At 34.2% G+C, this 11,096-nt stretch overlaps 2 protein-coding genes across 2 annotated transcripts; both read right to left on the bottom strand.

The window, feature by feature from the left end:
- Nucleotides 1-2,328: 2,328 nt before the first annotated feature.
- Nucleotides 2,329-4,341, bottom strand: LOC111299190 (RING-box protein 1a-like). Its single transcript, XM_022894242.2, has 5 exons — nt 4,112-4,341; nt 3,966-4,016; nt 3,805-3,864; nt 2,675-2,746; nt 2,329-2,576 (listed from the first exon to the last, which is right to left on the bottom strand). The coding sequence occupies exons 1-5, from the start codon at nt 4,245-4,247 to the stop codon at nt 2,539-2,541; spliced, it is 357 nt and encodes a 118-aa protein (XP_022749977.2). The 5' UTR covers nt 4,248-4,341; the 3' UTR covers nt 2,329-2,538.
- A 3,003-nt stretch (nt 4,342-7,344) lies between these two features.
- RIPK (Protein kinase superfamily protein) lies at nt 7,345-10,104 on the bottom strand. Its single transcript, XM_022894241.2, has 5 exons — nt 8,868-10,104; nt 8,588-8,723; nt 8,359-8,495; nt 8,117-8,240; nt 7,345-8,034 (listed from the first exon to the last, which is right to left on the bottom strand). The coding sequence occupies exons 1-5, from the start codon at nt 9,249-9,251 to the stop codon at nt 7,463-7,465; spliced, it is 1,353 nt and encodes a 450-aa protein (XP_022749976.2). The 5' UTR covers nt 9,252-10,104; the 3' UTR covers nt 7,345-7,462.
- Between the last annotated feature and the right edge of the window lie 992 nt (nt 10,105-11,096).

Below are 11,096 nucleotides of genomic sequence, written 5' to 3'. Positions count from 1 at the left end.
ATTGGGTGGTTCGCATCGCTGCCCTAACTTGGTGTTACAGGCACATCGGAAAGAACTACTTACTCTATTTGTAGGTGTTCCAATAGTTTTCAATCTCTTACTACAATCTAAAACCAAGTTGGTATAAAAATTAATTAAAATAGTAATAACTAGTTAATAGCGTCTGTTAAGGTGATATTTAATTAAAAATTATAATCAATGTATTGTTTTTATTGAATTTTGTAAATAAAATGCATTAAATATAATTTTTTAAATAATATTTTAATTAATATTAACCAGTACTTATAAATGCTTTTAAATTGAATTAAAAATAAAAACAATGATAGTTGTCCATGGGAAGCTTTTAGGTGTCTTTAATTAACTTTGGGCACGTACCCCCTTCCTTTGACCTTTGTTCAGTGTGAAATGAAACTGCCCAAGTGCGGCTAGAATTATTAGCTTCACTTCTTGTCCATATTCTCTTCTTTATAAGTATCAGGCTCATCGCGCCCCCCCACCCCCCCGTACACCCCATTTCTTTAACAAGAGGAACAGGTTGAGTAATTAAGTCATCTCTTGGCACATAATCTTCATTTTCTCTATTCAAAAACAAACTGGACCAAGGCAGGCGGGGCAGGCAACAGTCAATTTCTTTCTAATTCTAAAACTAATAATATTCTCATATTGTGTTATTGCAATTAGAAGGCCACATGACATGAAGTCATCTTTTGTCTTGGTGTGTCTTGATCTTATCATGACTATTCTAATGTGAACAATAAATAATATTTTGTAAGTTCGTATGAACGAACGTGACATGTTTTTTGCTACTGATAAAACCGTCTTTCCTTTTTTTTTTTTAGCTTCTTTCACCAACTCTTGTCATAAAAATCTTTTCTTCCGATCATGAAAAAGAACAATCATGTAATGTCTAGCAAAACTTCATTTTGTAGTATTCTAATTATAAAGAATGTTTGAGGTCCCAATTCAAACTAAGAAATTAAAGAGTGAATTATCTTTGAAGTATGTTTAGTTTGGTGGGAATTGGAGGTGGTTCCAATTACCATGCACCCAATGCAGGTATCCCGGGAGAGGGGATTATTAATCTTATGGGGTCTTTGCATAATAATTGAGACAAATAAAGAAAAGAAAAAGCTTAAAGGGAATTGGAAAAGAAATGAGCATGATTTGAGGAGAGTACTATTGCAGTGGCACAGCTTGTTGTGCAGTTGCAGAAACCTTCTACCACCCTTATACTTAACAATGGCACTTTCTAATCGAGTGGTGTTGACTTTTGGCTGAAGTTCGCAGACGCAACAAAAAGCATTTACAAAGTAATGGAGAAGTGGGGTGGGAGCTGGCAGAGGGCAAGTCGACATCAATCCAATAGTTGGCAATATAGTATGGGCACCAAACTATCATTTACAAAGTGACAAAAGGTACTGATAAGATCAGTAGAGTGGCGCAGACACGGTTAGAAGTTGACAAAAGTGCTGATACGACTTTCCTTCTAAAACTTATGGTGCTACCGTAGATCACAGCTCTATGCCACGGTTCGATAGGAATCTTTTCGGGATGAAATATTTATGCTTTATGAATGAAATGAAAGGAATAGTTAGTACTCATTCGGTAGTTTGCAATGACAAGTGCACCCATCAATCTATAATAGGAACAAAAGGAAAAGATGAACGCAGAATATCAATAGTGACATGCTCCGGATAACTGACGCTTTGGCCTAGTGGTTAAGGCGTGTGCTTGCTAAGACCCACAGCAAAGACGCAACTAGCAAACAGGAACAAGCAAGGGCCCTGTTCCGGCCACTACTCCTTCGGACTTGGGACGTTTAATAGAAGTTCGGTTTCATCCACATCAACTAGGATTAGAGCGGCAGCGCCAAACCACCCATTTGGGCAAATTGCTTAGAGGCAAATAACTTGTCTTATCGGTTGCACTACTTCTTTTCTTGACAAAATTCGATCTGGGGACTGAGATCAACACCATTCAATTGCTATCAATCATTTTTCTTTCATTGCTTAAAAATCGAAAAAAAGAAAAAAAGAAAAAAAAAGAAACAGCTATCACTTACCTGCCTTAACAGAACAACGGAAGAGCAACGAACCAACAAGAAAATTTACCAGGAGCATAAATTTTAGATTACATCTTCAACCCCTAGCAAATTTTGTTGGGGTGTAAGCGTTGGGGAAAGTTTTCCCGTGGAGATGATGGTAAAACTTTTAATCTATGTTGCAACAAAAACAGGGGTTGCATTTCATGCACAAACTGATTACCATGGAAAAATATTCACGTGATAAGCCATTCATCAGCATCCACATCCAAGGAGAGAACGAGAGATTAACACAAGAAGGATAATTTTCATAAAATTGGGCATATCGTACTCAGTGCATATAAAATTCTGATCCCCAAGTCATAATATAGCCAAACGTTTTTTTCTAAAAAATTACAACAGCTTCAGTCAAATCAACAGAATGCTGAAGAAATGTGTAAACTTCTTCAACCACATGAGAAAGGTAAAGAGGTTCAATAGCTAACAACCCAAAAGATCTAGTGGCCATACTTTTGGAACTCCCACTCACTATTATCTGCAAAAGCAAAACGACGCAGACATTACGTAGTTGCAAAAAATAGAATGCGGCAGAATATCCCAGCAAAATAAGGCATAGGGAGGCAAAGTGCGTACCCAATGGGCACACTTGACGAGTCTTGAGCCATCGGCTGATGCAGTGGAAGTGAAATGCATGGTTGCAGACCCCTAAACACAAAAAAAGAAAAAAAGCAATTAAATACTGATCAAGCATGCTGAAGCTGGAGCACAGGTCAGGAAATATTAGTGTTTATGTGTTTTCTTTAAAAGAAAAAACAATCATAGATGAGTTGAGGCATTTTTCCTTCAATACATACACATTTATATGTAAGATGAGCAACAACTGTTACACAGAAGGCCATAAAATCCCAATTAATTTCTTGAGGCCTTCACTTAGTGTAGTCATGGAATTCTATTCACATTTGATGCTAATAAAATGTAGGGATCAACCCTTTTGGCTAAGTATATGAAACCACCAAAGGAAGGGCAACCAATATAGTTCATACTAATTGGCCCAGTCCAAAAGTGAGAAAATAATCAGAAGGATTTTGGGTACAAAATAATCTGAAATTTGCTAAGTCTGCACAAACATCAAATGCAATTAAGCAAACCAGCCCAAAAGTCAACTTGCTTAAGCAGATCTACAAAATAATGTATCAGGATGCAACTAGGTGTAAATTATCATAGCCAAAGCATTAGAAATAACGATCTAATAGCCCCCATAAACTTAATGCATTAATCACCATTTGCATATTAAAAGGTATAGTTATTGGATATGTTCTTAATAATAAAATAAAACATAAAAGTGTCGTCATAATTTCTTGAAAATTTTCTTATTCGTTCTCATTTACACCCTGACAACAACGCTCACTCCTCCACTTCATGAAATCAGTAACTACAAGTCCAAAATTAAGTTCTAAAATCCCAAACCCTGTGTTTGGGACGAAGTATACCGAAACCAAACAACCTAGCACTAGTCCCCAAAGTAAACAATGCTTACACAATCCAAAACAAACAACTAGTAGTATATGTTTTAAGAGTACTCCTTTAGTAACCCTAACATACCTTTCAAGAATTCCCAACTCAAAAGCGGAGATATGACTATCAAGAATATATATGGCAAACTCAATTGAATAATTCCAACAACGAAACATGCCTAAGACATTACTGTACTGTATAATTTCGGTAAGCTTAAGGTTTCGGGGAGTGGAAAAAGAAAAACATACCCCAAGCAACAGTGCACTCCTCACTGGTGGCGCTGGCTTGGTTGGCCTGGCACTCGATACCTGAAAAACCAAATTTAAATAATCAGAATTAATAAACCTAGAAAAAAATCATAAATCGAGCAAAAAAAGTTGAAAAATAAAATGAAGACAGAAAAACCCACAGAGATCCATGATATGATTCCTGCAAATTGCACAATTATCGACCACAATATCTACATCCATCAGCCAAATCAGCGTCAATAAAACACTAATTTTAAAATGAAAGAATATAGAGGAAGCATATTAGGTTAGGCTTAGGGATTGGTACCCCAGGCCCAGAGGGCCACGGCACTCCACTTTTTGATCTCGAAGCGCTTAGGCTTCTTAGTGGAGGAGGAAGGGGCTGTGTTGCTGGAAGCCTCACCGACGGGGAGCATCGGCACATCGGAGTCTAGAGTAGCCATGGTCGCGATTGTAAAGGGCAGGCACAAGATCGTTTTGCTTTTGTTTTGGGGGCAGAGGCAAACGCAGGTGAAACGACTAGAATAAAGCACGCGCGTGCTTTTTTATGATTTATTTTATTGTTTTTTTTTTCAAAATTGTTATTGTTTATTTAATTTTTTAATTTTTAATCTAAATTCTTTTTTTTTTTTTAAATAAAATCAATTCTTTCTCTAATAGCTTGGTTTGATTTTAAACAATTGGATTGGTTATAAAGAGAAAAAGAATTTACTAATTTAAAAACTCAGTTAAAAACATTCCCAACAAATAGTATTTTTAATTTAGCAAAAATCTAAACAATTGAATAAATAGGGGTAAAAATGCAAACAAACATGGAACCAAAAAAGAAAAAATTGGGAGAGAGAATTGAGTTAGTTTTAGAGAGAGATAATGAATTTTTAGAAAATTAATATAAATTAAAATGAAGAAAAAAAATAAAAAGAAAAAAAAAGTAATGGTTATGAGAAAAAAATAATAAAATAAAATTTAAAATAATTAAATGAACGTTTTAAATTTCAGGAACTAATACCAAGGAAAAAAATGAAAAATACAATGAAAACTTTATCCTTTTATTATTCTAATCTTAATAGAGATTTGGTTTTTGAATCAGTTAAATTTTTATGTTTTTTTGAGAAAAAGTTAGAAATTATGTTATAAAAATATATTTTTATCTAAATTAGGCTTCATTTTGCTTTATTATTATTTTTTTAATGGGATTGAATATTTATGGGTTAATGTTACGAATTATCTTTAAATTATAATAAAATATTTAATATGATATCAAAACTTTAAAAATTTTTAATATGATATTTGAATTATAAATTTATAAATTAATATAGTACTTATGATCAATTATTATCATTAATGTAATTAGTTTCAAATAATAATAATTGATAGATAGATAACTTTTTAAGTATCATGTTAGTTAATAAATTTTTAATTTAAGTACTACATTAAAAAAATTTTAAATTTAAATATTATATTAAATATTTTATTATAATTTAGGGTCATTTATAATATTAATCCATTTATCTATAATAAAAAATATACTGTTTTGACAATAATTACTATTTGAATGCGTATGTTACATTACAAACGTAGATGTATGTTTGGGAAAATAGAACGAAATTCACGCACGCATGAACGGCAATAATTAATTTGGTCATTCAACTAATAAGAATGGAACATTTTAATAAACACAATTATTTGGTCTCACTTTAACAAAGAAATATTGCAAACCAAACAGTTGAACTTGGGATCCCATCAGGCAGATATAATTAAATAGAGGTTCATTGACACTGGTTTATTTGGTTCAAACTCAGATTTTCTTAGACATGTTAATCTTTGCCTAGATGACAGACTGATTTGACAAACTTGTAAGTTTGTCGATGTCATTCATTTTCTTGGTTGGGAATTTTTAACCAAGCTGAGAATCAATTCATGGGGAATCCATGCTGCTAATATAACTTGTCTTCTCTGTGGACATGGTGGGGACTGCAATGCTGAGATTTTTTGGATTAAGCAGAAGCTTGAAGTGTAAAGCTTTCTTGGGAGTTATGTTATTTTATTTGGAGTGCTCTGTCGTTATTTTTGTTTGGATAGAAATAAACGCAGGAGACTAATTTATGGAAAGCAAGCCACACACAGGCCAATGCATTATTCTGAATCACACCGGTGATATTTTTCAAATACTGCCTAAAAATTCTTCAACAAATGGCTGGTAATCCCTTTGGCAGAGGAAAGTGGCTTGGCATAAGCTTTTGTGGTCACAGTGTGTCATTCCTAGGCGTGTTCTCATTTCCTGGATGGCAATTCTCAACATACTTCTTAAAAAGGATACTGTTAACTTTGGGAATTGACGTGGATAGGGATTGCAATGAGTAGTAAATATACAAATATTTATCATTTAGATAATTAATGGATATCAATTAAAAAATTTACTATCAATGATAAATTTGAAGTGGATATGGGTAAAATTTTTTGAATATTTAATATCTAAATTGTTTAAATTTTAATAAATAGTGATAGATGTTTGAATTCGTATTTGAATTTATTATCTATTTATATATGTATATAATATATATATTTATAATTTTATATTTGTAGAAAATTTCATATATTAACAAATAACTTTTATTTATTATTAATAAGAATGAATTTAAATTTTAAATTAAATTTTTATTTATTTTATATTTTAATAAAAATTTTTAATAAACGAATATTTTAATAAATTTAGATATTTTAACGAATAATATTTATTTAAATAATAATATTAAACTTAAACGGATATTTAAATAGATTTAAATATTATAAATATTAAATATTTCGGATAAAAATATCTAAAAAAAATGGGAAATATCCGCTTCATTGCCATTTTTAGAAACGGAGAGAAGTAGTGTTTTCTGCCAAAGGAGTTGGAAACCAGGGATCACCTGTTCTTTGGCTGTGGTTTCTTGACAAAAGTATTTGGAAGGAGATATGGAAGCTCTGTGGCCTGAACAGAAGTTATAGGCTGGAATGAAGAATTGAACTCTGCTGTGCAGAGGCTTAAGGGGAGGGCACTCATCTCAATTCTTCTATGCATAGCCTGAAATGCACTCATTTACCAAATTTGAAGAGAAAGAAACAACACAGACTTTACAATCATGCTCATGAGACTACCGATGATGTTCAATGGAGGCTTAATGGTTTGCATCATATTGCTGCTGATTCTGTAAATAGGAATTATTGACACATCGTGTCTCAAATCTCAATGACTATGTTTGAATAATTTGTAATTGCCTGTCGATTGTAGAGATGTAGCAGTTAAACTTTGTTTCTTTTCCCTTAATTATTGGCGACAGCCCATCAAGCATAAGGCTGCGATTCAGTCAAAGTAGTTTAGTGGAATTTGATCCCTCACCGTATATCCGCGTTGTTTCCATGCTTAGCTGTATTTGCCAATTTAGAATATTTTGCTTTTTGATCAACATAGCTTGGTGATTACCCATTTTTGAACTAGTCTTTTGCCTGATAAAGAATTGAACTCAGTCCATCTCAGATACATTTCAAGAAAAAAGAAACAAAAAACAAAAATTCTTGTATTTGAATGAATCAAATTACACTTAACATTTGCCACAGTGAGCAATCCAAGGCAATCTTTAGTTGCCGCTTATTTACAGTTGTGCTAATCTATACTCTACGCTCCCCTAGCTTTCTGGTGCAAGGGAGAATTCGACTCATTTCCAAGATTTTGCTTTACAGTGTCCCTTTCCGAGTGAATTGGAGACATCCTTGGTGATCTATTTTGATGCCTATGGCCATGATAGAGCTTGTGGTTTTTGTGATGATGGCCGCTCTCTTTCTTCAATTCCATTTTAGGTTCGCATTCCTTAGTGTCGTCCTCCTTTGGCGAACCACTTTCGGTTGGAACCGTATAAACAAAGGGACCAATTGGGATGTCTTCATAGTCCTGAAGGGGCTCCAAAATCTTGACCACATCACTCATTTTTGGTCTTTGCTTTGGCCGGTGACTAAGGCATTGATAAGCCAATGCAGCTGCCTTTCGTGCCCCCATTTCTGAGTATTGGCCTTCTAGTCTAGGATCCATTACCCGGCCAAGTTTCCTAGGATCATTCAACATTGGCCTTGCCCACTCTGCCAAGTTCTGTTCTCTTTGGGAACGGCTCTTGTCTAGAGATCTTCTCCCCGTTAAAAGCTCCAGAAGTACCACTCCAAAGCTATATACATCACTCATTGCTGTCAAGTGACCTAAAACAACAGTTACAATTATATCAGCTTTAAGCAAATCTACATTTCTAATTTGTATGAAAATATGAAATTGATGCTTTACCTGTCATGATGTATTCAGGAGCAGCGTAGCCTTGTGTACCCATAACCCTGGTGGAAACATGAGTGTCATCCCCTTCCGGGCCATCTTTTGCTAGACCAAAATCTGAAAGTTTGGCTGTGTAATCCTGGAAAAAAAAGAACATGTCGGAAAACGTAACATTAGTAAATGAAGAAAACCCATGTTACAGTTCTAAATGGACAAGTTTTATGCGGTATATAAGAACTTGAAAAAGCAGTACTTACAGAGTCTAACAAGATATTTGACGCTTTAAAATCTCGGTATATGACTGGTTTCTCTGCTTCATGGAGATAGGCAAGACCCTTGGCAGCTCCAAGAGCAATTTTCATCCTTGCTGGCCATGGAAGTGAAACTGAATACCCTGCATACAAGGAGATTTGACATTAATTTCTTTTATTTTTTGCATATACAAAATTTTTCTAAAGCAGAATAGTAATTACAGAGAGAACATACTTCTAAATAGCTGATGCTCCAAGCTACCTCTAGGCATATATTCATACACCAGTAGCCTATGTTCTTCTTCGCAACAATAACCGATCAGCTTCACAAGATGTGGATGCCTCAATTGTGCAAGAAAGATCACTTCAGTCTGTTTCAGAAAGAAACATTTATTAGTCAATAAATCAAACTTCCAGCTGAAATAAGCATTAGAACAAATGGGAATTCAGGAAACAGAACAATTACTGTCCTAATGTAAGCAATATTGATTGAATTGAAAGTTGAAACTACACACCAGCCACTCTCTATGTCCTTGCAGGCCCTCTAGATCCAGGAGCTTAACAGCCACAGGCTGAGCTTGCAATCCAGGCCTAAGCTTGTCATCAATGAACCCCTTATGAACAGGTCCAAACCCACCTTCACCAAGAAAATTGGCCGATGAAAAGCTCTGTGTTATCACCTTTAGCTCCCCAAGCGTAAAAACATGAAGGTCTGAACCGGCAAGCGATACAGACAGATCCTCCGAAAGCATTGAACTGGGATAACTTAAGTCTAACATTGCAAGCCTCGTAAATGAACTTTGTTTTGCAACTTCCTTCTTGGGCTTGGCTTCTTTTTTCTCAACACCCTTGGAACAGCTCGGGATGATCGATCTCCAAGTAATTTTCATCACAGTCATTTTTTCTGAATCCTAACTATAATTCCACAATTTCACTTCTTCAAACTTGTACCGACGTATAGACTATTATCCGTGGTTGGTTAAAACTGACAGCTTTCAGGTAATGATTTGAAAGAACCAGAAAGTTAGGTAGAAGCGCTAGGATGGTGAAGAATGAGCAATGGCTTGGAAGGACTTTAACAAGGTTTGGGAGATGGTGGCTTTAAAAAGATCGAAATATTCAAACACCAAATCACCAACTGCTCTGAAAACCCGATAGAGAGAAAGAGGTTTCCAACTCCTTTTTGATAGTTTTCAACACCCTTCGATTTTTTCTTCATACCATTCTCGACATCATTCTATACAAGCATAAATACATGGAATTCTTCCAAGTTTCATATCATTTGATTAATGATGAATTGAGTCCATAAGTCTACAAAAGTTGGTTCAAGACAAAATGACGCGGCCGCCCCTGCCCCCTTGAACTTTCCCTCTTTCCATAGTGACAAAAAGACAGGAAAATCAGGACATTGTTTTCTGGCCTGTGGAATGTTCCGTATGAAAGCACATCTCGATGATTCAAGGCTTGTTTTGCATCTCAGCTATAAATCGAAACTATTTGTTGTATCTCCAAATTTGACAATTCAAAAGTGTGGGTTTATTTCATTAAAGAAATTGGTATTAATCATGTTGAGAACACCACCTGCTATTGCACACTAAAATCCGCGGTCAGAGGACAATTTCATCAAATTTGAAGTCTGGGTTTGTTTATATTTCGTAAGAGAAAGAGATTGGTATGTGGCTGCAATAATAATATTGTACTATATATCTTCTGTAAGATTTACTTCAATAAAAATACAAATAATATAGTATTATCTTTGTTTTAGATGGCTGACATGATGAAAATATTTTGTACGCGTGACGATTAAACTACAGGATCATCATCACAACCGCGTGAACTGGACTTTTCCTCCTTCATTCGGATTGGACGGTCATGATTTTTCTTTGAAGTTGACATTTGGGTATATGTATATCTTATAAAGTGGGTCCTCTAAAGTTGGTAGGTGAAGGTGAGCTTGATCTCTTATTGTCAACTTTAGCTAATCCATTTCTTACTTCTATCAGAAATCAGAAATAAAAAGGAAGAGACTGCTTATGAGCTTAGAGTTCACTTGAAGTGTGATTGAAGGGATTTTTATCACATCGTAATATTATTTTATAATTAAATTTTATAAATTTTATTCATTTATTAGATGAACTCTTAAAACTTTCAATAAAATATTTGTGGATTTAAAAAAAAAAAATCGGAAGTGACTTTGTTAAGGGTCACCTTTCTTTTTTTTTTACTTGAAAGAATTTAAAAGTAGATGAAATTATTTTTTTTTTAAGATCAAAGTAAGCTGATAATTCATAAGGAAATTTATGATTTTTTTTAATTTTTTAAATTTATAAATCTTTTATCATTAAAAAATTATAAAAATTTAAATTTAAATAATTTATATTCAAACACTAAATTTTAATCATTTATGTCGATCCTTTATCAGCTTTCATTGCATTATTATTCATGAAAAAAAAAATTGGCCTAGAGAAAAGAAGATAGGAGAAATTTTGACATGGAATCCAGGCAAAGAAATAGGTGAGAGGGACTATGCTCGAGAGAAAAGGACAGGGGGTCTCGTCATGTCTCAATCCTTCACCCGTGAAAGGGGCAAAATTTGTCAATGAGGGAGTAGGTGTGTGATTTGAAAGAACAATTTGAATTCGTCATGTCGTCAGATTAAGGAAAGTCAATGCGGCAATATTATCAGTCTACGTAAAAATTACGACCGCGTTTGGCATGAATGAAAGTTTGAGGAAAAAATGAAA

This window comes from Durio zibethinus, chromosome 18, assembly GCF_047325235.1.
Source record: "Durio zibethinus cultivar Kanyao isolate XHJ-2024 chromosome 18, ASM4732523v1, whole genome shotgun sequence".
In the NCBI taxonomy this organism is placed as follows: domain Eukaryota; kingdom Viridiplantae; phylum Streptophyta; class Magnoliopsida; order Malvales; family Malvaceae; genus Durio; species Durio zibethinus.
The sequence above is the reverse complement of the archived record's forward strand: the minus strand, read 5'-3'. Positions and strand labels throughout refer to the sequence as shown.

What these genes read in the sequence shown, in the direction of transcription:
- LOC111299190 (XM_022894242.2), bottom strand. Translation starts at nt 4,247, where the DNA reads ATGGCTACTCTAGACTCCGATGTGCCGATGCTCCCCGTCGGTGAGGCT. An exon ending in GGAGTGCACTGTTGCTTGGG is followed by an intron (nt 2,747 to 3,804) that starts GTATGTTTTTCT and finishes TTTTGTGTTTAG; the next exon opens with GGGTCTGCAACCATGCATTT. An exon ending in TCGTCAAGTGTGCCCATTGG is followed by an intron (nt 2,577 to 2,674) that starts GTACGCACTTTG and finishes TTGCTTTTGCAG; the next exon opens with ATAATAGTGAGTGGGAGTTC.
- RIPK (XM_022894241.2), bottom strand. Translation starts at nt 9,251, where the DNA reads ATGACTGTGATGAAAATTACTTGGAGATCGATCATCCCGAGCTGTTCC. An exon ending in GGAGCATCAGCTATTTAGAA is followed by an intron (nt 8,496 to 8,587) that starts GTATGTTCTCTC and finishes CCTTGTATGCAG; the next exon opens with GGTATTCAGTTTCACTTCCA. An exon ending in TCCTGAATACATCATGACAG is followed by an intron (nt 8,035 to 8,116) that starts GTAAAGCATCAA and finishes CTGTTGTTTTAG; the next exon opens with GTCACTTGACAGCAATGAGT.